The 27,682-nt window shown below is 36.8% G+C and overlaps 1 protein-coding gene and 2 pseudogenes across 1 annotated transcript in view; 1 reads left to right on the forward strand and 2 right to left on the reverse strand.

The window, feature by feature from the left end:
• LOC102822611 (chromosome unknown open reading frame, human CXorf30) overlaps nucleotides 1-27,682 on the forward strand; it is a 170,223-nt gene that overhangs the window by 72,709 nt on the left and 69,832 nt on the right. Inside the window, exons 15-16 of the mRNA XM_006870158.1 lie at nucleotides 1,678-1,834; nucleotides 12,090-12,188. Coding sequence (XP_006870220.1) covers nucleotides 1,678-1,834; nucleotides 12,090-12,188 — 256 coding nt within the window. The remainder of the gene's footprint in view (nucleotides 1-1,677; nucleotides 1,835-12,089; nucleotides 12,189-27,682) is intronic.
• On the reverse strand, nucleotides 354-1,315 carry LOC102813851 (annotated as a pseudogene).
• LOC102814245 lies at nucleotides 23,623-24,365 on the reverse strand (annotated as a pseudogene).

Raw genomic sequence — 27,682 nt, forward strand, 5'->3', positions numbered from 1 at the left:
GGTTCGAAACTACCAGCTGCTCCACGGGAGAAAGATGAGGCTTTCTACTCCCGTAAAGATTTACACCCTTGGAAACCCTGTACAGGGTCGCTATCGGTCGGAACCGACTTGACGGCACTTAACAACAACAACATCCTAAAGCACATGATTTGGGGCTGCACAATAGGTTTTAGGGGAGAGGACGCTGACGCCCACGAAAGACACTGACAGAAGAGCAGGGCAGGAACAGGGAAGGGCCAGTGAGGATGGGCTCCCTGAGTGTCTTTCATGCCTAGACCCCAAACTCAGTAGTCTTCTTTCCCGGTGAGCTTGGGCCAGGCTGTCTCACCTAGTCAGAAGAGCTGCAGTTGCATTCATGATTTGGACTTGGATACAGCAAGTCCGATGAGGTCAGCTAGCTAGTCTTGCCACACCGAGGGCCATGCCTCCAACAGTGGCCATGCCCATGAGTCCATCTTTCTTCATGGCCTTGTCAATGAGTTGCTCCAGCTGCCTGACCTGGTTGTTCTGGGGCTCTGTCTGTAGCAGCCCTCGCACGTACCTCAGGGCCTTCCATACCCCTTGAGCCGATAGTTCCCCACAGCCAGGTAAAAGATATAATCCCATTGTTCCTTCTTGCTTCCCTTGGGCAGCAGCTCCTCGAGCAGCCCTATGCCTTTATGGATGTCATCATTATACATACTCCACACAAGACACCAGGCATATTCTAACTGCTCTTGGAAACTACCCTACTGCCGCCTCAGACTGAAAATTCTCCTCAAACTTCAGCAGGTCATCCACAGATACCAGCTCGGTTCAGGACGGCCTCCGTGGCCACTGACCCAGCAGTCCTCTCAGCAGTCCACTATGGCGCCACTGTCTCCGTGGCCCACCGACAAGGGTGGAGAGCCACTTCCCTCTCAAGGGGTTTTTATTATAAATGAATACATAAAGAATATTCTCAAATCGAGCTTTGCAGGCTTATGAAACCCAAGTAAGAACAAGTTGTTGTTAAGTGCCATCGAGTTGGTTCTGACTCATAGCAACCCGAGGAGTGGCTGGTGAGTTTGAATCTCCGACCGTGCAATTTAAACCCAGCTTGAGGTCGAGTCCTTATCCCGGGGTGCCACATAGTGTAGTAGGAACAAGAGCCATATTCAATTTCCTTCATATAATTTTAGAGCCAGACTTCCATAGGATTTTAAAATGGAGCATATATTATACTACATGAAGAAGGTATATACTATAGAATGAAGTTGTGCACACTTACTTTTAAGGAAACTTCAGTATGTGCCTCATGTGCTCTGCCTTCATGTAGTAAATACCAGAATTTCATCCTAAAAGGTTGGAAACATCATGTAATATTTCATACTAAACTTGTTACACATTAATTGAAAAAAAAGAAAAAAGTCTTGCTGAAGTGTAAAGTTTGCAATTAAAATTTTTCTTCGCTGTTGTAGATAACTTTACATGCACTGAGGTAAGTTTGATATTGAACATAGGTGTCTTGCCCTCTTAGAGTGTAAAAACATATTGATGAATTATTCCTTTCAATGAAAATAATTTAGAAAATAAATTATACATGTTAAATGTGAAAAATGAAACTTCTGAAATTTATATGTATATTATATGTATTAAGTATTGCATGTAAATGTATGTGTCAGGACATTTATACAATGCATGCTTATTTTTAAGCAGTTTAAAGAATGGATGTTCTTCCTCTGTGGAGTAGGCCTGTTCCCCGAGCCTGTAAAAACAGAAAGAATAACTACATTTGTCAATTTTCAAACACCTGTTGTTGTACATTTCACCAATCCCACCGAAGAAGAGGTGTTTATTAATATCATATTAACAAGTAAGTTATTTTTCTTATATTTTGCAGATGTTATGTTATAGCTATTAATCAAACTTATTTTTTGGGTAGAACCCAAACATTTGAGAACTCTTAGACACTTTGTTGTTGTTGTTAAGTGCCATAAAGTTCATTAGTTCCAACCCATGTTGTTGTTGTTGTTAAGTGCCGTCAAGTCAGTTCCAACCCATAGCGACCCTGTATAGGATTTCCAAGGAGCAGCTGGTGAGCTTGAACTGCTGACCTTGCAGTTCAAACAGCTTTGCAGTCTGGCACATTAACCCACAGTGCCACACCAGAGGTGACAATGATTTGCATTCCATTGTCCACCTAAAGTTGGCTGTTTGAAGCTACCCAGCAGTATTGAGGAAGAAAAAACCTGACCATCTGCTTCCATTCGGTTGACAGCTGAGAAAACTCTATGGAGCAGTTCTACTTTGTAACTCATGGCGTTGCTATAAATCTGAATCAACTGAACATTAGCAATAGATACACTAGTGCAATAGCATCATAGAAGCAGACAACTGTTCATACTGTTCTCTTATAAACACACTGCTCTCTTTTTATTTCTGTAGCATCAGTTATAATGTCTAGACTTCCATTTCTGATTTTAGTTATTAACCTAGAATGCTTATGCTATAAGAAAGAAATGAAGTAACTTTTCTGAAATCTAAGCTTGTAAATGGTGGAGCCAAGTTCAGAAATTAGGTTATCTATATACCCTGTTAAGTTCTTTCAATGTTTTCTGTAAACTCAGGTAAATTAGTACATTTTAAAGATAATTATGATAAAATCAAATCCACAGCCATTGCGTTGATTCTCTGACTCATAGTACCCTATAGAAAAAAATGGAAATGTTCCATGGGATTTCCAAGACTCTAAATCTTTAAAGGAGCAGACAGTCTCATCTTTCTCCTACTGAGCTGCTGGTGGGTTTTGATCCATGATCTTGAGGTTAGCAATCCAATACTTATCCCACTATGCCACCAGGATTCCTTATTTTTACAATGAAAGGGTGCTGAATTTTTTCCAATAACTTTTCTATATTGATTTAGATGATTATGTGATTCTTATTTTTTACTGTATTAAGGTGGTAATGAGGAACCACTCTTGCATACCTAGAATTAAACCCCTCATGGCCATGATGTGTAATCATTTTATTAGGGTGCTAGATTTGGTTTATTTCATTGTGGATTTTTGCATCTATATTTAGTTTTCTTTTCTTGTAGTACCTTTTTCTGGTTTAGTGCCATGGTGATACTCACACTTGCCTCCTTGAATGAGATAGGACATGTGTTTTTTTCTCTTCCATTTTTGGGGAAGAGTTTATGAAGGATTGGCTTAAATTGTGCACTCAGTTTTTAGCAGAATTCTTCAATGAAGTCTTATCTAGACTTCAAGATTTTTTGGTTGTTGTTTTGGGGAGACTTTTTGGCTGTTTTTGGAAAACTTTTTTTTTTTATTTGTTTTGGGAAGACTTTTTGTTTATTGTTTTTGGGAGATTGGATTACTGAGTCATTCTTTTCACTTATTATGTTAAGGGTCTATTAAGATCTATTTACTCCAGAGACTACGTAAGTGACTTATATGTGTCTAGGACTTGTTTGCTTCTTTGACGTTATCTTGGTTTTTACTGTACAATGTTTATACTATTATCCTATGGTCCTTTTTATTTCTGTAGAACCAGTTGTAATATCTATGCTTTGACTTTTGATTTTTGTTATTTACCTCGTCTTTCTTTTTTTGTCAGTCTAGCTAAAGGTCTGACAATTTTTTTATTGATTTTTTCAAAGAACCAACTTCTGGTTTTGTTGATTGTCTATTGCTCTTGTTTTCTCTATTTCATTTATGTTTACTCTAATCTTTGTTATTTCCTTCCTTCTGATAGCTTTGGATTTTGTTTGCTCCTATTTTTCTAGTTGGAAAGCTAGGCAACCATTTTCAAAATATATTCAGAGTTGATTTATAGTGCCATTCAAATCCTTTATTACCTTAATGATATTCTTTCTAGATGCTCTATGTATTATTGAAAGTGGTCCATTGGAGTCTGAAACTATTATTGTAGAACTTTCTATTTTTCCCTTCAATTCTGTCAGTGTTTACTTCATGCTTTTTGAATTCTGATGTTAGGTGCATATTTATGTATAACTGTCATTCCCTCTTGATGAATTGACTCTTTTATCATTATTTCATTCCTTTTATCATCTAGAAGAAGCTCTAGTAGTGTAGTGGTTACAAGTCAGGCTGCTAACCTCAAGGTTAGCAGTTTGAAACTGCCAGCCACTCTGCAGGAGAACAATGAGGCTTTCTACTCTTATAAAGATTTACAGCTTCAGAAACCCTATAGAGAGTCGCTGTGAGTCGGAACCGACTCCACAGCACACCACCACCAGGACAGATATTGACTTAAAGTCTATTTTATTCTGATATTGATATTAATATAAGCACTTTCTACTGGTTACTATCTACACAGAGTTTTTTTTTTCTCATTTTTTAACTTTCAGTGTTTTTGTGACTTTGGGCCTAAGATATGTTTCCTAAAGAAAGTATATAAAAATTTCCTTTTTAAAAAAATTCATTCTGTCATTCTCTAGAATTTGATTTGAGACTTTAATGTATTGATATTTAAGATTATTTCCAATAAGGAAGGACTTACTCCTGCTGTTTTGCTTTTTTCCCCTTATAGCTTTTTTTTTTAATCTCTCATTTCCTTCACTACCGCCATCATTTGTTTTTAGTTGAATTTTTATATTGAACTATTTTATTACCTTCTCCTTTCATTCTGTGTATATTTGTTGCTAGTTTCCTTGTAGTTACTATGAAGGATGCATCCAACATCTTAAAATTATAGCAGCCTAGCTTAAATTGATACAAATTTCACTTCAGTAGCATACAAAAACTCTATTCTTACACCATTCTTTTACTCCAGCCAACCTCCATTAGTGTTGCTATCACCAATTACATTCTTATCAATCAATTAATAGTTATTTTAAATGAATTTATCATTCTAAAGTATTTAGGACATAGCTATGCTACTCTGGTTTCAATGGCTGCTTTTTCATATGTAGATCATCAGATCTTTCTTCTAAGGTGCCTCTTTGTTGGTGGTATTAAGTGCTATTGAGTTGGTTCTGACTCATAGCTACCTGTATAGGGTTTCTGAGGAGTGACTATTGAGTTTGAACCACTGACCTTTTGATTAACAGCTGAGCTTAATTTAACTAATTGCACTGCTTAGGGACTGAACCTTCCTTGATAATACCCCCTTTTTAAAAAATTCCTCCCTTATATGTCTCACATCCCCACTCCCCTATTGATGTTTTCTAGGATTACTTCCAGGGGGGAGCGGTACTCTCTGTAGGATGTGCACTGGACTGTGAACCAGATGGTTGATGGTTTGAGACCACCAGCTGCTCCTTGGGAGAAAGATGAGGCTTTCTGCTCCCACAAAAATTCCCAGCCTCAGAAACCCTATTCAGGGTTGCTATGAGTCAGAATCAACGTGATGGCACTTAACAACAACAACAAGGATTATTTCCCAGTCAGCTGCTTTTGAGAGAACCCCAGCTAAAATAGGAACCCTGTAAAATAGGCATAGTCTCCATTCTTAATGAGAAAATTGGCCCAATTTTCTCAAGATCATAGAACTGTTATGTGAAACATTTGGAATAAAAACTGAGGTCTGCGAAGTTGGGACTCTGAAGCACTTTGCACATGGCTTCTTGGTAAGCAAGCAAACCAATTTCTCACTATCAGTTCACCGAGGGATATGGAGAATCAAAAACATCAAATGAAGAAATAATATTAGTCAAGAATTAAAAGAAAGATTTCCAATCTATCTATTTAATTGAATGAGCAAAAAAAAAAAAAAAAAATGTACCTGAAATCTATTACATCCTTCCCCAACTACACTAAGAATTGCTTTCAATGAATTTCATTTTGTTTGCAATGACAATTGACTTTACAAATGGTCTAAGAGATTCATTATAGATTTCAATATGTATAGTATAGAGAGCATTCTTGTTACTTTACTTTGCATTTTTAAGAAATCTTTGGGAGAAATATCTTTCAGGTCAGGTCTTCGTATCAGGAAGTGTGTTTGCCACTTGAGCAATTAGTTGATTTTTACCTTATGGATACTGTCACTCTTCATTTTTCCTAAATGAATTGTCTGAATAATCCAGAGCCAGTGACGTGACTATGCTACATCTCATCCCTGCCTGCAGGTTATGTCCCTAATCTTGTTTTATCTTTCCAAAGAGTTAATGCTACTTCATAGTTTCTTGTGTTTTACATCTTTGTGATAGCTTTTGAAAGTTTTTGTGAACAGATGAGGCCATAAATAAATGTGTATACTAGCCAACAAGTACACATATTTGTCATATTTCAAAGCTTTTGATTATTAAAGGAATATCCTACCCACAAGATGATAAATTTGTAAGATTGGATTGTAGCTCTCAACTTCCCTTGGACTTCTACTGTCTCACACAGTTAAGCAACAGGAGACTCCAGCAAGATGTACACATTAGTACAGGAACATAGTGAACCTTTGACGGAGTTTTCAGCTCAGCATTATGCAAATCAAGGTACAGAGAAGATTATATTTCAGGGATACATACATTTCCAAACCTGGCAGCTAATAAACGAGATGGGGTAGTCTGAGTAGCAGGGATGTGCCAATTAAGCATTGCAACATTTGATGGCCTTTGTGAGAAATCTGACATGTATATGGGGTATAGCTCTTAAGTGAAAACCAGATGTAATCATGTCTTTTATCTAAAGTTATTTGAGTTTGTCCAGAGCAAGTGAAGATGGATTGATCAAGTCATACATGTTTTCTTATTTGCAGGCTTGAAAATAAACTAAATAGACAGCATGTGATTTTGTTGAAAATAACTGACCAATGATTTTGACACTCTATATGTGCTTAGCATACATTTTAAAAAATGTTTTATTCTGATTATGTGTGATAGTTTACATGGGAGGACATTAGCTTTACATTCATCCTATCGTATATCATTTCATTGTCATGGTTACAATCCCCTCCATGCATCACCAACCAACCAAAGGGTACACTTTGCAAGCCTGCCCCTTGGTCATCAACACACAGCCCCTCTCCCTCTCTGGGTCTAGAGACCCCAGCTGCTCCATCTCTCCACGTCATTGTCTCTGCCTCCATCTCTGGTGTAACTGTTTAACATACATTGTTTATAATTATGTTATTTATGCTACTCAATGAGTCCTAATGTGGTCCTGTATAATACGCAATGGGCTGCTAGCCACAAGGTCAGCAGTTTAAATCCACCAGCCACTCTCAGAAACCCTAGACAGGGTTGCTATGAGTCGGAACCAACTCAAGGGTACCAACAACCACAGCATGCCACTCAGTGATTTACTTTATTAACCTCAGCAATGAGCAAAATGCCAGGAAGTTACAAGTTGAGCCATCCATGCAGTAGGTCATCATTCCGCTATGGTTTCAAACATATTGTCTTAAATTCTGTCAATCTGATTTTGACAAAGGCCATGTGCAGGTTGCTAATCAGAATACCAGGATACTTCTTTTAAACTAGCTATTGCTTCCCTTATGCTTTTATTTGTCTCCAAAATTACTGTACTGGGTTCTTCATTCTGTCCTTTTTTTTTTTTTTTTTAACGAGGTCAGTAGTATGGAGGAAAATGCTTTTTGTAAAGATTGTTGTTGTTGTTAAGTGCTGCCAAGTCAGTTTTGACCCACAGTGACCTTGAATAGGGTTTCCTAGGAGTGGCTGGTGGGTTTAACCACTGACCTTGCCGTTAAAACTGATCTTGTAGTCCAGAGCATTATCCTGAAGTGCCATACCAGGACTCCTAACTAATTGTAAGGATTAGTGACCCTTTTTTTTCTTTTTTCTTTTTGCTCCTCCTTGGTATGCCAATCATTGCTAATTTATAGCAAATTCTAGGACCTGTAGGAATAACCTGACGCTGAATAAAGTCAATATGTTGTTATCAACTAAAAGCATTGCACATCTCCCAAATTCTCCTATGCATCTTCACAATTCCAAAAACATTCAGAATCATAGTTTTGTCTTTGTGTCTCCCAGATTTTTTTTTTTTTTTTTTACCATGCCCAGTAAAGCAGATATATACTTTTCATTAGTAAATGGTGGTGGTGGTGGTTGTGTGCCACCAAGATAGTTCTGACTCATAGCAACCCTTTGTTATTGTTAAGTGCCTTTGAGTTGGTTCCAACCCATAGCAACCCTGTATAGGGTTTCCGAGGAGCAGCTGGTATGTTTGAACTGCCGACCTTGTGGTTGAAACTGGCCTTCCAGTCCAGCGCATTATCCTGCAGTGCCAAACCAGGACCTTATGAGACTTTAAATCTTGATGGGAGCAGAAAGCCTCATCTTTCTCCTGTGGAGTGACTAGTAGATTCAATGACTGATTTTTAGGGTAGCAACCTAACTCATAATCCACTGTACTACCAGGGCTCCCGTTCCTTATCAAATAGTAACATTTAAACTGCGTTGAGATATCGTATAGAATTGGAAGGTAGATATTTAGTTCTACAGTGATGACCTGCCAATAATCTAGTTTGTACTAAAATATAAAATTATAAGATGATGATAAGCATTAAAGTCACATATTCTGGAAAGCCAGATGTGTGAAACCCGGTGAGGGAGTGTTTCTTGTCATTGATGAGATGTGCTTTGAGAAACAAAATTCTCCTGACAATGTTGGACCAAATTTAGAAAATGGATACCTTACGTTCTATCCATTTTCCTCAAGTTTTGCAACTTTAAATGTACTTACTCTAGTCTTCCCTTTAATCTGAATGCATAGTCATGGAATGTTGAGGTAGATAAATAATAAAATTTAAAAAGGTGGTTGTTATCAACTGTATTGCATCTCTTATATACACATAACAACTTGAGGTCTTAAGTTCAAGAGGTGATAGCCTTTTGTTAGATGTACTCACAGGCATTAGGTAGCTCTTTTCGGGCTGCAGATAAATGTTCACAGAACACACCACTCTACCATAAGCCTCATCCTGAAGGCACTCATCTCTAACTCTCTAAATCAGCAAACCTGGCTTCCCTACTCTGGCACATCCTATTCTGCAAGCAAGCCTCCTGCCCAAAGTCACTTGGACTTGCTCTTTGGACTGGGAAGCTCACTATTCTGTGTCATGCTCTGGCTCTTGGCTCCATCGCTGCTGCTTCTCTGCCACTTCTCTACTCCTCCTCTAATGTCATAGCTTTCTGTCCCTGAGTTGAGGAGGTTCAGTCCACAGGTATCTCAGGGTCCAAAGGATGTGCTCTCTTGCTGGCTTTGCTTTAATAGGAGTGGGATTCCCCATCTCTGTAACTGTGATGACTCATTTTAGGCATGCTAGTGTTCCAACTTTTTACAGTCACAATATTCTCTGTTAACTGCTCACAACTAGATCATATAATTCTATCAGCATTTTGCCTACTTTGTCTTACCCAGATCCAGCAGGACAAACATGTTGTATGGTGAAAGTTACAATGACTATACTTTTTTATCCATAATTTAAAAACTGTGTTCTATTTTTATTCTATTTTTATAAAAGGAGCTCTGGTAGCATAGTGGTTACGAATCAGACTGCGAACCTCAGGGACAGCAGTTCAAAACTACCAGCTGTTCCACAGGAGAAAGATGAGGCTTTCTGCTCCCAGTAAAGATTTACAGCCTCGGAAACTCTGTATAGGGTTGCAGTGAGTCGGAACTGACTTCACGGCACATACCAACAACAACATTGAGAATAAATACAACAGAATATGTACCAACTCAACAATTTCTACATCTATTTCAATTAATAAGCAATTGTAATTATCATGATAATTTGAGATAACGTATCTACGCCACATCTATACCATCCATTTCATTTCACCCCATAGTATAGGTAACTTTCTTAATGTGATTCTCATTATTCCATCCTGTGTTTCTTCTTGCAAAAGGACATGTATATGAATAAGTCCATATATACATATCCACTTACTCTATCCTCTTTCTCAAACAAAGGTAGGGTACTATGTGATTTTTTTTACATTTAATCACTTCATCTAAGGATGCATCTGGATTCCTTGTAAAGTAGTTAATGGACACCTTTTTCATGGACATAATAAAAAAAAAACATTCTTTATTATGACTTGGGTGAAAGTTTTAGAGCAGATAATCAGTTTTACATTCCACAAATCATACCTATTTCATTTTATCTCAGTGATTGCAATCCCTCAATATAACATCCCTTATCCCACTTCCTCTGTGCCTCTTATTTCCATTCCTCCTTCTTTCCCAACCCTTCTAACTTTGCCCTTGAGTAAATGCTGCCCTTTTGATCTCAAATTGCTGACCATTCTATGGTGTGTGTACCTCACTAGTGCTGTTGTTTTTCCTATAGCCCTATCTATTATTTGACTATAAACTGAACCATTGGAGTGAGTTCAATTCCGGACCTGAAGGGTGACAAAGAGCAATAGTCTTGAGGTTCCATCAGTCTATCTGACCAATAAGCCAGGTCTTTCTATGATTTTGAGTTTTGTTTCACATTTTCTTCCATTTTATTTATTTTTGTGTTAACTGCTGTTGAGTTGATTCCGACCCATAGCGACCCTGGATAGGGTTTCCAAGGAGCAGCTGGTGAGCTTGAACCACCGACCTTGCAGTTCAAACAGCTTTGCAGTCTGGTGCATTCACTCACAGTGCCATACCAGGACTCCATTTTTATATAGTACCTTCTAATGAGTCCCTTTTCCAAGCAGCTGGTAGTAATAGCTGGGCACCATCTAATTCTTCTGGTCTCAGGTTGTGGAATCTCATTTATTTTTGCAACTTTTTAGTACCTCATTTTGTTGTTGCACCATTGCTTACATACAACCAAAGTCTTTCAATGTATTTCTTATTTGTAATATTTTGCTGTGTATATATTTGCTTAGTTAATGACCTTTTATGTATGTTTTTTCATATTTGAGGAGATACCAGGAGTCCTGGTGGCACATTGGTTAAGTGATCAGTGGCTAACTGAAAGGTTGGTAGTTCAAATCCACCAGTCACTAAATGAGAAAAAGATATTTCCATAAAGATTTACAATTTTAGAAACCCTATGGGGCAGTTCTCCTCTCTCCTATAGGGTTTCTATGAGTCACAATCAATTTAATGGCCGTGGAGTGTATATTTAAGGTATACTTTTAGAGATAGGGTTTATAGGCAAAACGGTAAATACATATAAAATGCTATTGTATGTTACCTAATCCTCATTTTTTTCAAGGACAGATTTAGCTTGCAGAGGCCTTTATCTTTTAATCTTTAAAAATGTTAAAAAGCAAAGTTGTTACTTTGAGGACTAAGGCACACCTGACACAATCACCTCACAGGCATGGGAAACCTGGACAATGAATATGAAAGACTGAAGAAGGATTGACGTCTTCAAATTCTGGTGATGGTTAAGAATATTGAATGCAACATGGACTGACAGAAAAACAAGCATATTTGTATTGGAAGAAGTACATACAGAATGCTCTTTAGAAGGGAGAATGGTGTACTTTGGACATGTTATCTAGGGGGACCAGTCCCTGGAGAAGGACATCATGCTTGGTAAAATAGAGGGTCAGCAAAAAGATGATGACCCTCAATGAGATAGACTAACACAATGACTGCAACAATGGCTTCAAACATATCAATGAGTGAGAGAATGGTGCAGGGCTGGGCTGCATTTCCTTCTATTGTACATGGGGCTGGTATAAGTTGGCACTGACTCAATGTAACAAACAGAAATGAATGGTATCACCCAATGACTATAGTTGTTATATAATAGGTACCCAGCAAATAGCTTTGGAAAGTTGATTAATTTTGTACTTATTAGTTTAAAATTATTGTTAAACTGACATGAATGTTAATTTATGCATAAAGTTGTATGAATGTTTATGCATAAGTGAATACAATGCTATAATTTATTTTTAGATCAATGCATTCAAAGAGAGTCTCAATATTGTCTGTTTAATTTGAAGTAGTTTAACTGTTAGTTGATTTTATACTATTTATCAAATTATAGAAAAATCATTTATACTGTTCAGTATGTTTTTCAAGACTAAACGCCAGTGAGGTTACATTTCAAAATATTTTTAAAATATTTGTCTGAAAAGTTTCCCTTTAGGGGAGACCTTTGATCTATTTCAACCTCTAGTAATATTTTCCTTTTCAATGTGACTTTAAAGTGTCATATCTAATTATTATTATTATTTTTAATTAGATCAGGAGCAATTCAGTGGTCTTCTCCTAGACAAAAGCTGGGATAGCTTCCTTGTTAAGCATTCATCCTTCAGAATCACCTCCCTAAGTCATATAAAAGGTATCTATTTTCTATCTTATATTCTGTTATTCTCATGTTGCTATATTTCAGATATAGTGAAATATGTTATCTATTGTCTTAATAAATATTTGGAGTCCTGGTGTGGTGCTGTGGGTTAATGCGCTAGACTGCAAAGTCAGTTTGAACTGCAAGGTTGGTGGTTCAAGCTCACCAGTCGCTCCTTGGAAACCCTCTAGAGGGTTGCTATGGGTTGGAACCGACTCGGCAGCACTTAACATCAACAACAACAATAAATATTTAATACACATTAAAGATATATAATTTTATAATTATGAAACACGTTTTTAGTAAGTTGGTAGAAAAACAGAGAAAGTATAACCTATTTGCTTGATTTTCCATCCCATAATATAAAAGTACGACTTACAAAATATTTTATGATTGAGATATTGAATAATTGAATTCCATACCACTTAATGCTTGGGAACATGAATGAAAGGAGGATTTTGGAAAATTATAACTAGTGTCCTTAAGCTACTCAAACATATGAAAAATAATTGCCTTTGCAAAGTTAGTTATTCCTTGAAAATACATTAAAGGATGTACATCTTTTTATTCTATATATTAACTGCCCTACTACATATGAAGGATCTCACGTTTGAAAAGAGGAAGACCCCCAACAAGATGGATTGGCTAAGTGGTAGCATCAGTGGGCTCAAACGTGGCAACAATAGTGAGGTTGGCCCAGGATTGGGCAGTGTTTCTTTCTGCTGTGCATAAGGTTGTTATGAGTTGGCACCAATTCGATGGCACTTAACAACAACAACTACATATTGATAAGGAGCTCTGGTAGCCTAGTAGTTACTAATCAGGCTGCTAACCTCAGGATCAGCAGTTCGAAACTACCAGCTGTTCTGCAGGAGAAGGATGAGGCTTTCTGCTCCCTTAAAGATTTTCAGCCTCGGAAACCCTGTACAGGGTCACTATGAGTCGGAACCGACTCCATGGCACATAACAACAATGACAACATATTGATGAGTAGGAGAATTTTTAAGGCATAAGAGTTAGTGAGGTTGCTGAAAATCTACACCTCAAAAATTCTGAATATTCTTAAAAGTAGTCATGCTTTTTAAATTGCAGAAAAGATGACCTTAATAATTATTGCAAATATATAATAATTGATTCAGAAATATTTATTGAAATAAGTAGCCAATGTAAACACCCCAATAATAATGGCATTTTCATGATATTTTCTTTAATCTTTTATGTCAGCATCCTAAACTTTATCAAGTCATCTCATCTGGTACTCATTAACAGCAGCAGGATTTAGGTACTACTATAATCATAGTCCTGGTGTGGGGCTGTGGGTTAATGCACTGGACCTCAAAGTCAGTTTGAACTGCAAGGTCAGTGGTTCAAGCTCACTAGCTGCTCCTTGGAAACCCTGTATAGGGTGCTATGGGCTGGAACTGACTCGATGGTACTCAACAGCAACAATAACAATTGAAGAGATTGAAATAAAACAAAAATTACAAAGAATCAAAACAACTATTTAATGCTAGAGCTGAACTTCATTTTATCTGAATTCAGATTCTTGGTTTTCTATTTATTTGCAAAGCATTGAAAGCAGTATGAACAAAGTTCAAAAAAGAGGGACAACAGCTGGCCAAAGAATGATTGAAAATATGTTAAATGTTACTATAATCCAATGCAGGCAGTCACGGGGTTATGTTATGGACAACTCACAAACCCGAAAACAACTCACTGCCATCGAGTCTGTTCTAACTCATAGCGACCCTATACAGGGTTTCCAATATGTAAGTATTTATTGTTGTTGTTGTTGTTGTTAAGTGCCATCGAGTCGGGTCCGACCCATAGCGACCCTGTACAGGGTTTCCGAGGGTGTAAATCTTTACGGGAGTAGAAAGCCTCATCTTACTCCCGCGGAGCGGCTGGTAGTTTCGAACCGCTGACCTTAAGGTTTGCAGCCCGATTCGTAACCACTACGCATAGGAGCAGATAATCTCATCTTTCTCCTACAGAGAATCTGGTGGTTTTCAACCACCAACCTTTTGGTTAGCAGCCAGTGTCTAACGCAAAGTGCCACTATGGCTCCAATGGACAACTCATACCTGCCCTTTGTTGCTCTTGTTGTTAAGTGCTGTTGATTTGGCTCCAATTCATAGCAACAGATGGGCTGGAACCGCCAACTCTGTGGTTTGAAGTCCATTGCTTATATTGTGAGGCCGCCATGCTCCCCCTTGCCCTTTAATGTTATGTAAATTTGCTCACACTTTGAACAGATTGAACTCACCTATGTGAAACTCTAGGTCGGTTTGAGCCACAAGGTTAGCAGTTCAAACGCACCAGCTGCTCCTTAGAAACCCTATACAGGGTGGGTATGAGTCAGAACTGACTGTATGGCATTTAACAACAACAACATAATAGCAACAAATTCTTGATGACAATCCTTTTAACTTGATGCTCCTTTTATATTACATTACTTATTGCTTTGCTATGACAATCTAATTTGATTCTTCCCTCATACAATTTTCCATTTTTTAATTTTTTGTTGAATAATAGCACTCTGACCCCACTGATTTTTAAAATGTGAACTGTCATACTCCAAAATTCACTGTTATAGAGTCATTTCTGATTCACAGCAAACCTATTCAGGGTTTTTGAAACTATAATCTTTATGAGAGAAGACAACCTCAACTATCTCCCTAGGAACAGTTGATGGACTTGAACCACTGACCTTGATGTAGTCCAACACTTATCCCCCAGAGCCATCAGGGGTCTTTTGTAATTTTCAAGGAGACCTCAAAAAGATCATGTAAAAATGAAATTAAACAATAATGGATTTTTTCCTTGGACTTTTTGAAGTCATTTTAGATTTGAATCATTATATTTTGTGTCACAGGTCTGTATTTCAAGTCCTGAGTCAGTAACTTGCCATTTAATTTCTTTTTTCTGGTGAAAATATACACAAAAAGTATAATTCTTTGCCTATTTGACAATTTCTACATGCATAGCTCAATGACTTTTATTACAAACTGCATGTCAAGATCCTTTTACAAATTATTCAACCTTCTTTAATATGAATTCAGTGCCCCTTAGTAACATGTTCTGGAAATGATATTAACTCTGTAAACAAATATGTTTGTTTATAACATGCTATTGAGTCGTTTCCAACTCATAGCAATCCTTTATAGGGTTCCCAAGGAGCGACTGGTAAACTTGAACCACCAGCCCTTTGGTTAAACGACTTTGCAGTCCAGCCCACAGTGCTACACCAGGACTCCAAACAAATATGGGAAGAACGAAATTAGGAACAAACAAGTAAACAAATAAAAAACCATTGGTGCTGCTGTTGAGTCTATTCTGACTCATAGTGACCCTACACATTGGGGAGAACTACATCGTACAGGAGTCCTGGTGTGGCGCTGTAGGTTAATGCACACTGTAAAGCCGTTTGAACTGCAAGGTCAGTGGTCCAAGCTCACTAGCTGCTCCTCAGAAGCCCCATACAGGGTTGCTACGGGTCAGAATTGACTCGACAGCACTTAACAACATCAGTACAGGAGTCCTGGTGTGGTGATGTAGGCTAATGCATCAGACTGCAAAGTCATTTAAACTGCAAGGTCGGTGGTTCAACCTCACCAGCTGCTCTTTGGAAACCCTGTACAGGGTCGCTATGGGTCAGAATCGATTTGATGACACTAACAACAACAACAGTATAATATTTTATCTTCTTATGCATGATCTTTTATTTCAAGACTTTCAAGTATGTTGTTGTTAAGTGCCTTGGAGTTGTTTCTGATTCATACCAAGTCTGTATCTGATTTCTGAGGCTTTAAATCTTGTAGGGAGCAGAAAGTCTCATATTTCTCCCACAGAGCAGTTGGTGGGTTCATAGTTCATACTGGTGACCTTGTGGCTTACAGTTCAATGCTTATCATGTAGAGTGCTCCCATTTTCAGGTATGTTGTTGTTGTTGTTGTTAAGTGCCATCAAGTCATTTCCGACCCATAGCGACCCTTGTATAGGGTTTCAGAGGAGCAACTGGTGAGCTTGAAACCGCCGACCTTGCAATTTAATGGCTTTGCAGTCTGGCGCATTAACCCACAGCGCCACACCAAGACTCATTTTCAGGTATAGCATTTATAAATGTCAATACAGTATAATTTTGTATAACAAAGAATATAAATGTTTCCAGTGGCACTAGTTTATTTTTAAATTACCCAATTAATAACTAAATGGAATGCAACTTCTTTGCAACACAGAACATTCTGGATCCCATTTTTATAGTTCTGGTGTGGCGCTGTGGGTTAATGTGTCAGACTATAAAGCCGTTTCAACTGCAAGGTCGGCAGTTCAAGCTCACCAGCTTTCCTTGGAAACTCTATACAGGGTCGCTGTGGGTTGGAACTGGCTCAACAGCACTTAACAACAACAAAAAAACTTCAAAAATAAAAGTTTAATGGATTATTTTAGTTATAATTTATTTTGTTCTTATTGTCTTCAAATGGTTTTCGATTTTAATTCAGTTATCTGCTGTATTCCTCATTGAGTTCTCTAGTTTCTGCTGTGATTTGTTTGGTTTTTGTTTTGTTGTGATTTTAAGATAAATAATGCACATCTTTCCTATGCTTGGTTACAATTCAAAATGTGTTCCCTGCTGCTCTATATGATAAAATTTTCAAAGGGGTTTGTTTATTTGCTAGAAACGTCCTATTTTCTCTGGTATTCTTACATACTATCATATTAATCTTAGATATTTTCTTGCTGAAGGAGCTCTGGTAGTGTAGTGGTTACGAGTTGTGCTACTAATCTCATGGTTTGAAACTGCCAGCTGTTCCATGGGAGAAAGATGAGGCTTTCTAAGGCTCCTGTAAAGTTTTACAGCCTCGGAAACCCTGTACAGGGTTGCTATGAGTCGGAACTGACTCCACGGCACATAACAACAGCAACAACAACAAAACATTAAGGGTACAAAAGAAATAGTGCTCCACTTATTACACTGCTACTGCAGTTTTAGAAATACTGGGATATTGTTGGCCATATTACAACATTACTTCTAAGTAATGCTACCACACACTAGAAAATACATTTATCTAATTAAAATGAAGTCTTCCTACACCAATGTGGAATGTTTCCTTAGAATGAATGCCAGACTGTTAGAGATAATTAAATACTTCTTTAGGTTCACTTTTGTCTTATTGTCATTCATAACTAATGACAAAAATTAGATAGAAAGAAAACAAAGGGTCTTCCTGTCAGTGAAGAATCTTAACCTGGCAGGTCTCCACTTTGAATCTCATTCTCTCCTACAAATTTAATTAAGTTGAGTGACCAAGAATGAAACCATGGTGTAGGTGAATTTTGACCTGAGAAAACATCCTTCTATAAAACCAATGCAATTTTAATACTTGCACTTTTTTTCTCTTTTATTAAGAAACAATCAAGTGTCATTGAAAATTTAGAGCTGTATCATTTTCTTTGGTCCTCTGTGTAACATTTCAAAAATGATTTGGGGAACTCATACAGTACAAATATTACATAATATATTGCTGTTGTTCAGTGCTGTCAAATTGATTTTGATTCATAGCAAATCTGTGTAACAGAGTAGAGATGCCGCATAGAGTTCCCTAGGCTAAAATCTTTACTGAAGCAGATCACCAGATCTTTCTGCTCCAGAACAGAGAATAAGGTGCTATTTTACTAATTTGCATATATATATATATTTAAGAAGGAAGTCAAGGGGCAGAGATTGGCATTAGGCTTGTAGTCTGAAAATCAATTCTGGTTTTGACTGTAACATGGATACACTGTATTAGCTTGAACTAGGTACTTTACCTGGGCTCCATTTTGAACATTGTAAAAATGACTATTAGTTGTACTTAGTATTATTTTTTAAAATAAATACGCTGGTGTTCATGAAGGAACATTTAAACAATAAATTATAGACAAGGCACTAGCCTTCTTTGTACAGATGAAAATGGATTAACCCAAAATTGAGCTCCTGATTTTATTAAATTTGTAATAAATAGAAACTAATACTATCTTAATTACTATGTTGTTGTTAGGTGCCACTGAGATGATACAGACTCATAGCAACCTATACACAACAGAACAAAACACTACCAGACCTGCACCAACTTCACAATCGTTGCTACACTTGAGCCCATTGCTGCTGCCACTGTGCCAATCTATCTCATTGGGGGTTTCCTCATTTTCACTGACTCTTAACTTTAAAATCATGATGTCCTTCTCCAGGGACTGGTCCCTCCTGATAATATGTTGAAAGTATGAGAGACAAAGTCTGGCCATTCTGGCTTCTAAGGAGCATTCTGTCTGTATTTATTCCAACACAGATTTGTTTGTTCTTTTGGCAGTGTGTGGTACTGTTAATATTCTCCTCCAACATCATAACTCAAATGCACCAATTCTTATACAGTCGTCTTTATTCATTGCCCAACTTTCACATGCATATGAGATTATTGAAAATACCATGGCTTGGGTCAGGAGCACCTTAGTCCTTAAACTGACATCTTTGCTCTTCAACACTTTAAAGAGGTCTTGTACAGCAGATTTCCCTAATGCAGTACGTTGTTTGATTTCCCGACTGCTGCTTCCATGAGCATTGATGATTAATCCGAGCAAAGTAAAGTCTTTGACAACTTTAATCTTTTCTCCATTTATCTTGATGTTGTTTACTGGTCCAATGGTGAAGTGTTTTGTTTTCTTTACATTGAGGTGCAACCCATACCGAAGGCTGTGGTTTTTGATCTTCATCAGCAAGTATTTGAAGTCCTCTTTGCTTTCAGAAAGCAAGGTTATATCATTTGCATATCATAGGTTGTTAATGAGTCTTCTTCTATTCCTGATGCCACGGTTTTCTTCATATCGTCCAGATTCTCGAGCTATTTGCTCAGCATACAGATTAAATAAATATGGTGAAAGAATACAAACCTGGAACACATCTTTCCTAATATTAAACAATTCAGTGTATCCTTATTCTGTTCAAACAACTGCCTCTTGGTCTGTTCTCAAGTTCTTCATGAGCAAAATTAAGCACTCTGGAAAACCGATTCTCTGCAATATTGTCCATAGCTTGGCATGATCCATATAATCAAAAGCCTTTGCATAGTCAATAAAGCACAAGTAAACATCTTTCTGGTATTTTCTATTTTCAGCCAAGATCCATCTGTGTCAACAACGATATCCCTTGTACACATTCTCATCTGAATCTGACTTGAACCTTTAGAAGTTTCCTGTCAATGTACTGTTATCGTCATTTTTAAAATTATTTTTTACCAAGATTTTATTTGTGTACAATGTTAGTGGTATTGTCTAGTGATTTCCACATTCCCTTGGGTCACCTCTATTTGGAAAGGACACAAATATGAATATATTCCAGTCCCTTATCCAGGTAGCTGTCTTCCAAATTTCTTGGCATTGATGAGTTAGTGCTTCCAGTACAGCCTCAGTTTGTTGAAAGATTCCAATTTGTATTTCATCAATTCCTGGAGCCTTGTTCTGTGCCAATGACTTCAGTTCACCTTGGACTTCTTCCTTCAGTATCATTGAATCTTGATCATACCTCTTGAAATGGTTGAACATCGACCATTTATTTTTGTCACAGTGGCTCTGTATATTCCTTCCATCTTCTTTTGATGCTTTCTGCATAATTCAATATTTTGCGCACAGAATCTTTCAATGATATTCAAGTCGAGGAATGATTTTTTTGTTTCAGTTCCCTCAGTGTGAGAAATGCTGAGTGTGCTCTTCTCTTTTGGTTTTCGAAATCCAGATATTTGCACATTTCATTATAATATTTGACTTTGTTTTCTTGAGCTGTGCTTTGAAATGCTCTATTCAGCTCTGTAACCTCCCCATTTCTTCCATTTGCTTTAGCATCTCTATGCTGGAGAACAAGTTTCGAAGTCTCCTCTGACATCCATTTGAATCCTTTTCTTCTTTCTTGTCTTCTTAATAATCTTTCATTTTCTTCCTGTTCTTGATGTCATCCCACAACCCTTGTGGTCTTTGGTCATTAGTGTTTAATTCATAAAATCTGTTCTTGAGATTATCTTTAAATTCTTGTGGGATACATTCAAGGTCATATTTTGGCTCTCATGGACGTGCTTTAGTTCTCTTCAGCTTCAGTCTGAACTTGCACATGAACAATTGATGGTCTGTTCCATAGTCTTCCCCTGGCCTTGTTTTTTTGGCTGTCAAATTAAAGATAATAGAATTTTTTTTTAAGGTAGTTTCATATTTAGAAAACAAACCAAGTCTACCCATTTTACAAGTGTCCAGCATCAGCCACCACCTTGATTACACATATTACAATCCCACCCCTATAAATTTTAAAGTAGTTTATGACAAAATACAATACAGCATTCTATGATTCTGAGCACATAGCACCAGAGTGCCAAACATTGGAGGCTCTCATTCAATGACTATGATGCACTTAAACCCAAATAAAGTGCTGTTCTTCCCTGGCTGTCATTTAAAGCAATGCTGCCACTGCTCGAGATTTTAAACACTTCACCACTGGCATAACCAACAGTTCTTCAATCAAGGTTTTCTCAGGCTGAGGTCTGACCACAAATGATCTAAGTCAGCATTGATTTATCTCATATACTTTAGGCATTAGTGACTATTTTGTACAGATGCCAGGAAACAAACAAACAAATAATTAAGGCCCTGCAATAAAGTCATTTGACATACATTCTTCTAATCCTTTTGGCATCCCCTTCTCCCTGTATAATTTTATTACATAAAACAACCCCAACTATTAACTGGCAAAGCTAGGACAATAGACTGGAGCTGTAGGGAAAGGCTGTCCTTTGTATTGATCACACTACTGCTTCACTCTACATAGGGCAACTCTAAAAACTGACTTCAGTACTTCACACATTACACACATGCTCCAGTTTCCTGGCATTACCATGCTCACATCAACAAAAACAGACATGAAGCCAAAGCATGGATTTGGGATAATTAAAGAAATAAGCTGTAATTTCATACAAATTAACTATCCAAATTCAAAGGCAAAAAAAAAAAAAAAAGTCATCTGGGAAATCTTTTAAAAGTTGAGATGGGATTTTAAAAGAACTACATAGAAATAGATTAAATTAACAGCTAACATTAATGAAATATTTATTATAATTTATTTTAGCTTCAAACTAGGTGAATGGACATAAATATCTAATAGGCAAATGTGGCATGTTTCAGATTTTATTTATAATTGAACAAGATCCATCTCTTCCCTCAGTCTAAGTTAATCTTCCTTAGCTATAAATTATTACCCCTCCTTAGCCTGGGACCAGGAGAAATGGGTAAAGTAAAACAAGAGAGCTATAGGTGAAGATGTATTATTATGCTGATGCAAGTGCTTAATAGAGTTTTTCTCCTTAAAACAAAGACCCCAAGACCTCCATTGCACTTTTATTTGAAGGTAATATTTGGGACAATTGTCCAAAAGGGTCGATATTTCCCAATTTAATCTGAGGTCACAATGGAACAAGCAATAAATAGTATTTGGGATTTTCAGTTTCTTACCCTTATCATCAAGACTCACTGCCTTCCATCATCAATATTTATTGAGCATTTACAGTGTTCTGGTAGCGTAGTGGTTATGAATCAGGCTGTGAACCACAACGTCAGCAGTTTGAAACTACCAGCTGTTCTGCAGGAGAAAGATGAGGCGTTCTGCTCCTATAAAGATTTACAGCCTTGGAAACCCTGTACAAGGTTGCTGTGAGTCGGAACTAACTCCACGGCACATAACAACAACAGGCACAATAGAACATACAGAAAATATTGCCCCTGCTCTTGAGGAGCTTACATTCTAAAAGAAAAAAAAAAAAATACACCTCTTAAACTGGTCTTTTTGTTTGATGTTTTTACTGAGGAAATAAATCTAGAGACTAGAGGGAGAGAAAGGCTTTAAAGGTAAACAGTGACAGACCATTCAGGATAGGGAGGCCTCAGAGGGAGAGAAACACAATCTCATCAACTAAGGAGATTTGCTTCAGTAAATAGGATGAGGGAAAGAGTTTATGGGATGCAAGCAAAGGAAGCAAGTTCTCATAGACATTGAGTGGAGCCAGAAAAGATCATGTGGCCTTTTTCTGCAGGGTCACCAAGTAGAAATGGTTGGTAACAAGACAGAATAAGGCTAAAAAAGGAATGGGATCTTGTGCACCTGACAAATAGAATAAAAATGGTCAAAATTGAGACGGGGGAGAGGGAAGAATGGTGCATAGTTGGGAACAATAGTAGTTATATTAGTAGTATTTTTGTCATTATGATAAACTTTGTATTCAAAGTTGGTAAAAGCCCATTAGCTGCCAAGAGGAAATAAGGAATACATTTCCAAAAATGTACAGTTTCCTTTAGGAAGTTTCAGAACCAAAAAACCCCACAAATTTACATGTAAAGCTATAAAGAAAAGTAGTTGAAAAGTCCATTCATAAAACTTTTATTCCACTTACATCAACTTAATACATGTTTTTAACAATCATGAAAATTTCATAAGACATTAAAGCTAGCCATCATCTCAAGTTATTTCCCTGTTAACTATTTTTATGCACATGCATGTTAGGCAAGTATCAAAAAAAGAAAAAAAAAAAGATCACAAAAGCAAAAATCCTAAAAAGTTAAATACATGTTTTGTTGGTTTTTTTTTTTTTTTTTTTTTTTACTGCTGCACTTGATATATATGAAATAATGAATATCAAGCAACTCATTTTTACTGCATCTTGTACATTTGTTCTTAGGTTGCGTAAAACATTGAAATACAAACGAGTGTAGCAAAAATAATGAAAGCAAATAGCAGGTAACTTTACAAATAATGGAATGTGAACTGTTTCTGCCCTTCTCCAGAGTGAACTGGGTCACAATTTTGTCTAAAGGAACACTTCTGCAGCTGTAGTCAAAGGTGTGCACATTGAAATTGTGTATTCCATAGATATCCCATTGATATTACATGTTGAACAGTGTGTATCTATTTCTACCACAGCCTTGTAAGTGCTCCAAACCTTAAAGTACCACAATATAACTACAACAGTGAATGGAACCTATTATCCCTTTTATCCCCCACCAGGAGAAACCAATATGTAGGCAGTTTTCTTTGCTTAGACATGGAAGCAGTTTTAACACTGACCCTTGATAAGCCACAATGTACTAAAAGTACTAAGCCAAACATTTATAACTTGTATAAAAATACCACATCCCCATATTGGCCATTGCAAGATGAAAACAGAAAACTCGCTAAATATTAACTGGCTCTACTCCCCGAACATTAAACATAAAAACCAAATGGGAAATATAGAAATTCGAATAGAAATAACATAAAACTGTCATAAATCAAAAACAAAAAAACTATTTGTGGGACAGCATTGATGACAAGTGGTCTACTGTGTAAATTTTAGAATGAGGCAGACAAAAGTTAGAAGGTCTGTTAATTTCCCCCTCTTTCTCCTGCTTTAGCTTCCTCTCCTTGGGTATCCCATATCCACAATGGCAAGTGTCTCTCAGTAACTGCATTATTAGTGTGTGGTCTTTGTATAACTCTTCACTTAATGTATCAAGTTCAGTAATGGCTTCATCAAAAGCTGTCTTTGTAAGAGAGCAGGCTTTCTCCAGGTAGTTCAGAATCTCATAATAGAACACAGAGAAGTTAAGAGCCAGACCAAATCTGATAGGATGTGTTGGTTGCATTTCTTTTTTGCTGATTTCAAAAACTTCATGGTATGCTTGTTGTGACTGATCCACAATTCCTTTATTGTCATCACCAGCAACAACCTCAGCCAAGTAACAGTAGTAATCTCCTTTCATTTTCAAGTAGAAAACTTTACTCTTTGCTAATACAGCATTGGGGATCAAGAACTTTCCCAAAAAAGACAGTACCTCATTGCAGATATCTCTTAGCTCCATCTCAGTTTTCTCTCTGTATTCTTGAGCCATCTGCTGTTTTTTCTCAGCACCTTCCATCTTTTGCTCGATACTTGAGACAACCCTCCAAGATAAGCTATGGGCTCCTACAACATTTTTATAAGCAACTAAGAGAATATTCCTCTCCTCATTGGTTAATTCAGCTCCTTGCTCAGTTACAGACTTCATGCAGGCTGCCTCGTCATCATATTGTTCAGCCTGCTGGGCCAGTTTGGCCTTTTGCACCAGCTCATTTTTATCCATGACTGGATGTTCTGTGTCCGGAGTGGGTGGTGGCAGATGAATGGGGACAGGGGCTCAGCAATCTCCCCACAACCCAGCCTTGTTTTCACTGATGATATGGAGCTTTTCCAAAGTCTGTTTCCACAGATGTAGTCAATTTGATTTTTGTGCATCTCATCCAGTGAGGTCCATGTGTATAGTCATCTTCTATGTTGTTTAGAAAAGGTATTTGCAATGAACAAGGCATTATGTGATCTCCAACATCATTTCTTTCACCTAGGCCTTATTTCCCAACGTAGTGTTTATTTTCACCTTTTCACCAATTTTGTGTCTTTAGAAATGGTTTATGTTTTCTTTTTATATTATTTTTTGCATTTTTTATAGGAAAAAACTATTTTTAAAGGCTTTTTAAATAGCCCTTTATAAAATGTTATTGATAAGTGCCACCGAGTTGGTTTCCAACTCACAGTGATCCTGTTACAGGTTTTCTGAGACTGTGAATCTTTTGTAGGAGCAGAAAGCCTCATCTTTCTCCTGAGGAGCAGCTGGTGGGATCAAACCACTGGTTTTGTGGTTCAAAGTTCAATGCTTGTCCTATAGAGTTAACACTCTCCTTTCAAAATTACTGATATTTGCAAAATATCTTATTCTTTTCATGACATTGGGACAAGATAAAATATATAATTTGTAGTCAGATATTACAAGCTCCTTTTTAAGTTGTTGTAATTAATCTTTTAATGTGGATTTTAAATACAGCAGCTGACTGTCTTTTTTTTTTTTTTCTTATTGCTTCCTACATGACAATATAGTTTTACTCAAAAAGTTTTGCTCAAGAACAGAAAAATTTTAGTAATTTTAGGAGATTAATATAATTTAAAATATAATAACTACTATAACACTTCAATGCTTTCATCTTGCCATTTCATGACACAGTGATAAAAGAATTAGTACAGTATCAAAACACCTTACATAATGTTCATAGTCTTTGTAAATGTTCAATAAGTTGTATCTTTAATTTAAATAGAAAAAAATTAGGGCCCAGATTTAAGTTGTGGCCTTCACGAGTAATCATAATATAAAAGAGTTTTACTTCTTGTTAGATGAAGAGTATTAGTGGAACAGCACATAGTTGAAAATACATTTAACCATGTTGCTCTTTTCCATGTAAATTTACCTTCCACATTAGAACACCAAGACCTTTATTTTTTCTAAGTAATTTTATGGAGGTTTATATAAACAAAAGCTAACTAGGTATGATTTTTAATTAGTGTTATTTTCACACACCTTTTTAAAAATTGCAGTATATTGGTATTTGAAGTACAGTGACTCTGTGTGATAAGCACTGGACTGCGAACCACGAGGTCAGCAGTTTGAACCCACCAGCCACTACACACGAGAAAGATGAGGCTTTCTGCTCCTGCAAAGAAGAACAACTTCGTAAACCCTTTACAGGGTCACTATGAGTCAGAACCAACTCAACTGCACTTAATAACAACATCCTGGTTTGGTGTCGTAGCATAAACACTGAACTTGCTAACTGCAAGTTTGGCAGTTCAAACTTACTGTTTACTTGCCAGAAACCCTGTACAGGGTCCCTATGAGTCTGAATCCACTCTAGGGCACATAACAACAATAGAAACATTTTGGCTTTCAGGATCCCTAACAGCCCTGTGAGATAAGCACAGGCCACTTCTCTGGAGAAAGATGAGGCTATCTGATCCCCTAAAGATTTAGTGTCTTGTGTTGTTATAGGATAAACACTCCACCACAAAGTTGGTTTGCATTGCAATGTCGGCAGTTCAGACTAGCCAGCCGATCCTTGGAAACCCTATACAGGGGCTCTGTGAGTCGTAACTGACTCAATGGCACTGAATAACAGCAACAAACTCTATATCGGTTGCTATGAGTCAGAATCAACTTGATGGCAGTTGGTTTGATAAGTTATTTATTTATTTTTACTTATTAACCTGACTATAGTATTAAAATGACTATACATACTACTTGACTTAAACACTACCTTCATAAATTGATTTGATAACTTCTCAGAGTTATAATGCAGTTATGCTATTGCCAGTGAATCAAAGCAAAAGTCCTTTTCCAAAATAAAACGATAGTTTTTTGTTACTTTTATGTTATTAGATTTTTAATAGCTTTATGCATAATGCTCAAAACTAGAAAGTATATTTTGAAGCAATCTGAAGTATGTCGATGATTTTCTGAGACAGTGTTCTAAATTACCAATCAAGTGTTCTAATCAAGATAATAAATGTGATACCAAATTATCGCAAAGTATTTTATACATGGTGAGAGATATATAATAATGTTGCTTTTATTGTTTCTGTTGTTTCTTTTATTAATATCAATGTATTAGGTTTTTTAAACTCTTGAAACAATGTCAATAATGAAGAATCAAGAATATGTATTTTAGAATTTAATAACTTTAAAGGAAACAGTCATGTTTTCTGTTATTGAACATTGCATACTTAGTAATGTGTAAAATATCACCATTTTAAAAGATATATATAAATATGTTCTTGCAAGTCAAAACCATTTTCATCCAGAAATACAATCTGCTAGATTTAAAATTAATATGGTTCAAAAAAATAAAACAGACTCATCTCCAGAATAGAAACAAACACAAATAGATTAAGAATTCTGGCATCTTTAGATGTCACATATAAAAAAATAGCATTGTCATAAACACCACTCGAGAAATGTGTTTCAGAGAAAGCTTCTTTATAATAAAATATTTTCATGATCCTTTAAATGGTTCATAGAAAGAGTATTTTGCTTATATGGTTATAGTGAATCTTACCCTTCTGCCAATTAACATAATTTTAAAAATACAAAATTTGAAACTTCCAGTTTCTCTTCAGTAATGTAGAAACCTGGAATGGGGGTGTGAGGGGGGTGCATTATTCCAACCCTTATAAGAAAACAGATGGACAAACTACAAGTTCATGAAGTTGCTTTTTTGTTTGTTTGTTTTATAAATTATCAGAAAATTGAAGTTTCAGGAATACCAGTTGACTCACAATCTCAGCAAAGATTGGTGCCTGCAGAATGACATTCTATATAACCACTGATTTACCAAGGTAGATGCAGTTGAACCCCTGTAAGAAGGGTTTAGCTAGGAAGGGTGGTAAATTGCATCACTGAATATGCCTTGGCAAGACAACGGAAAGTTCTTGAAGATCAAAGATATAGGAGGAATGGCACCAGCTTGGGAGTATTTTCCCCATAAATTCCACTGGCACTCATAAAACACTGGAGAGGCTCCTCAGAAATTATCCTTTGTTCTGAAGACTTGGAGGATGAGAAAATCGGCATGAAATTCATCCCGG

This window comes from Chrysochloris asiatica, unplaced genomic scaffold, assembly GCF_000296735.1.
Source record: "Chrysochloris asiatica unplaced genomic scaffold, ChrAsi1.0 scaffold00139, whole genome shotgun sequence".
NCBI lineage: Eukaryota > Metazoa > Chordata > Mammalia > Afrosoricida > Chrysochloridae > Chrysochloris > Chrysochloris asiatica.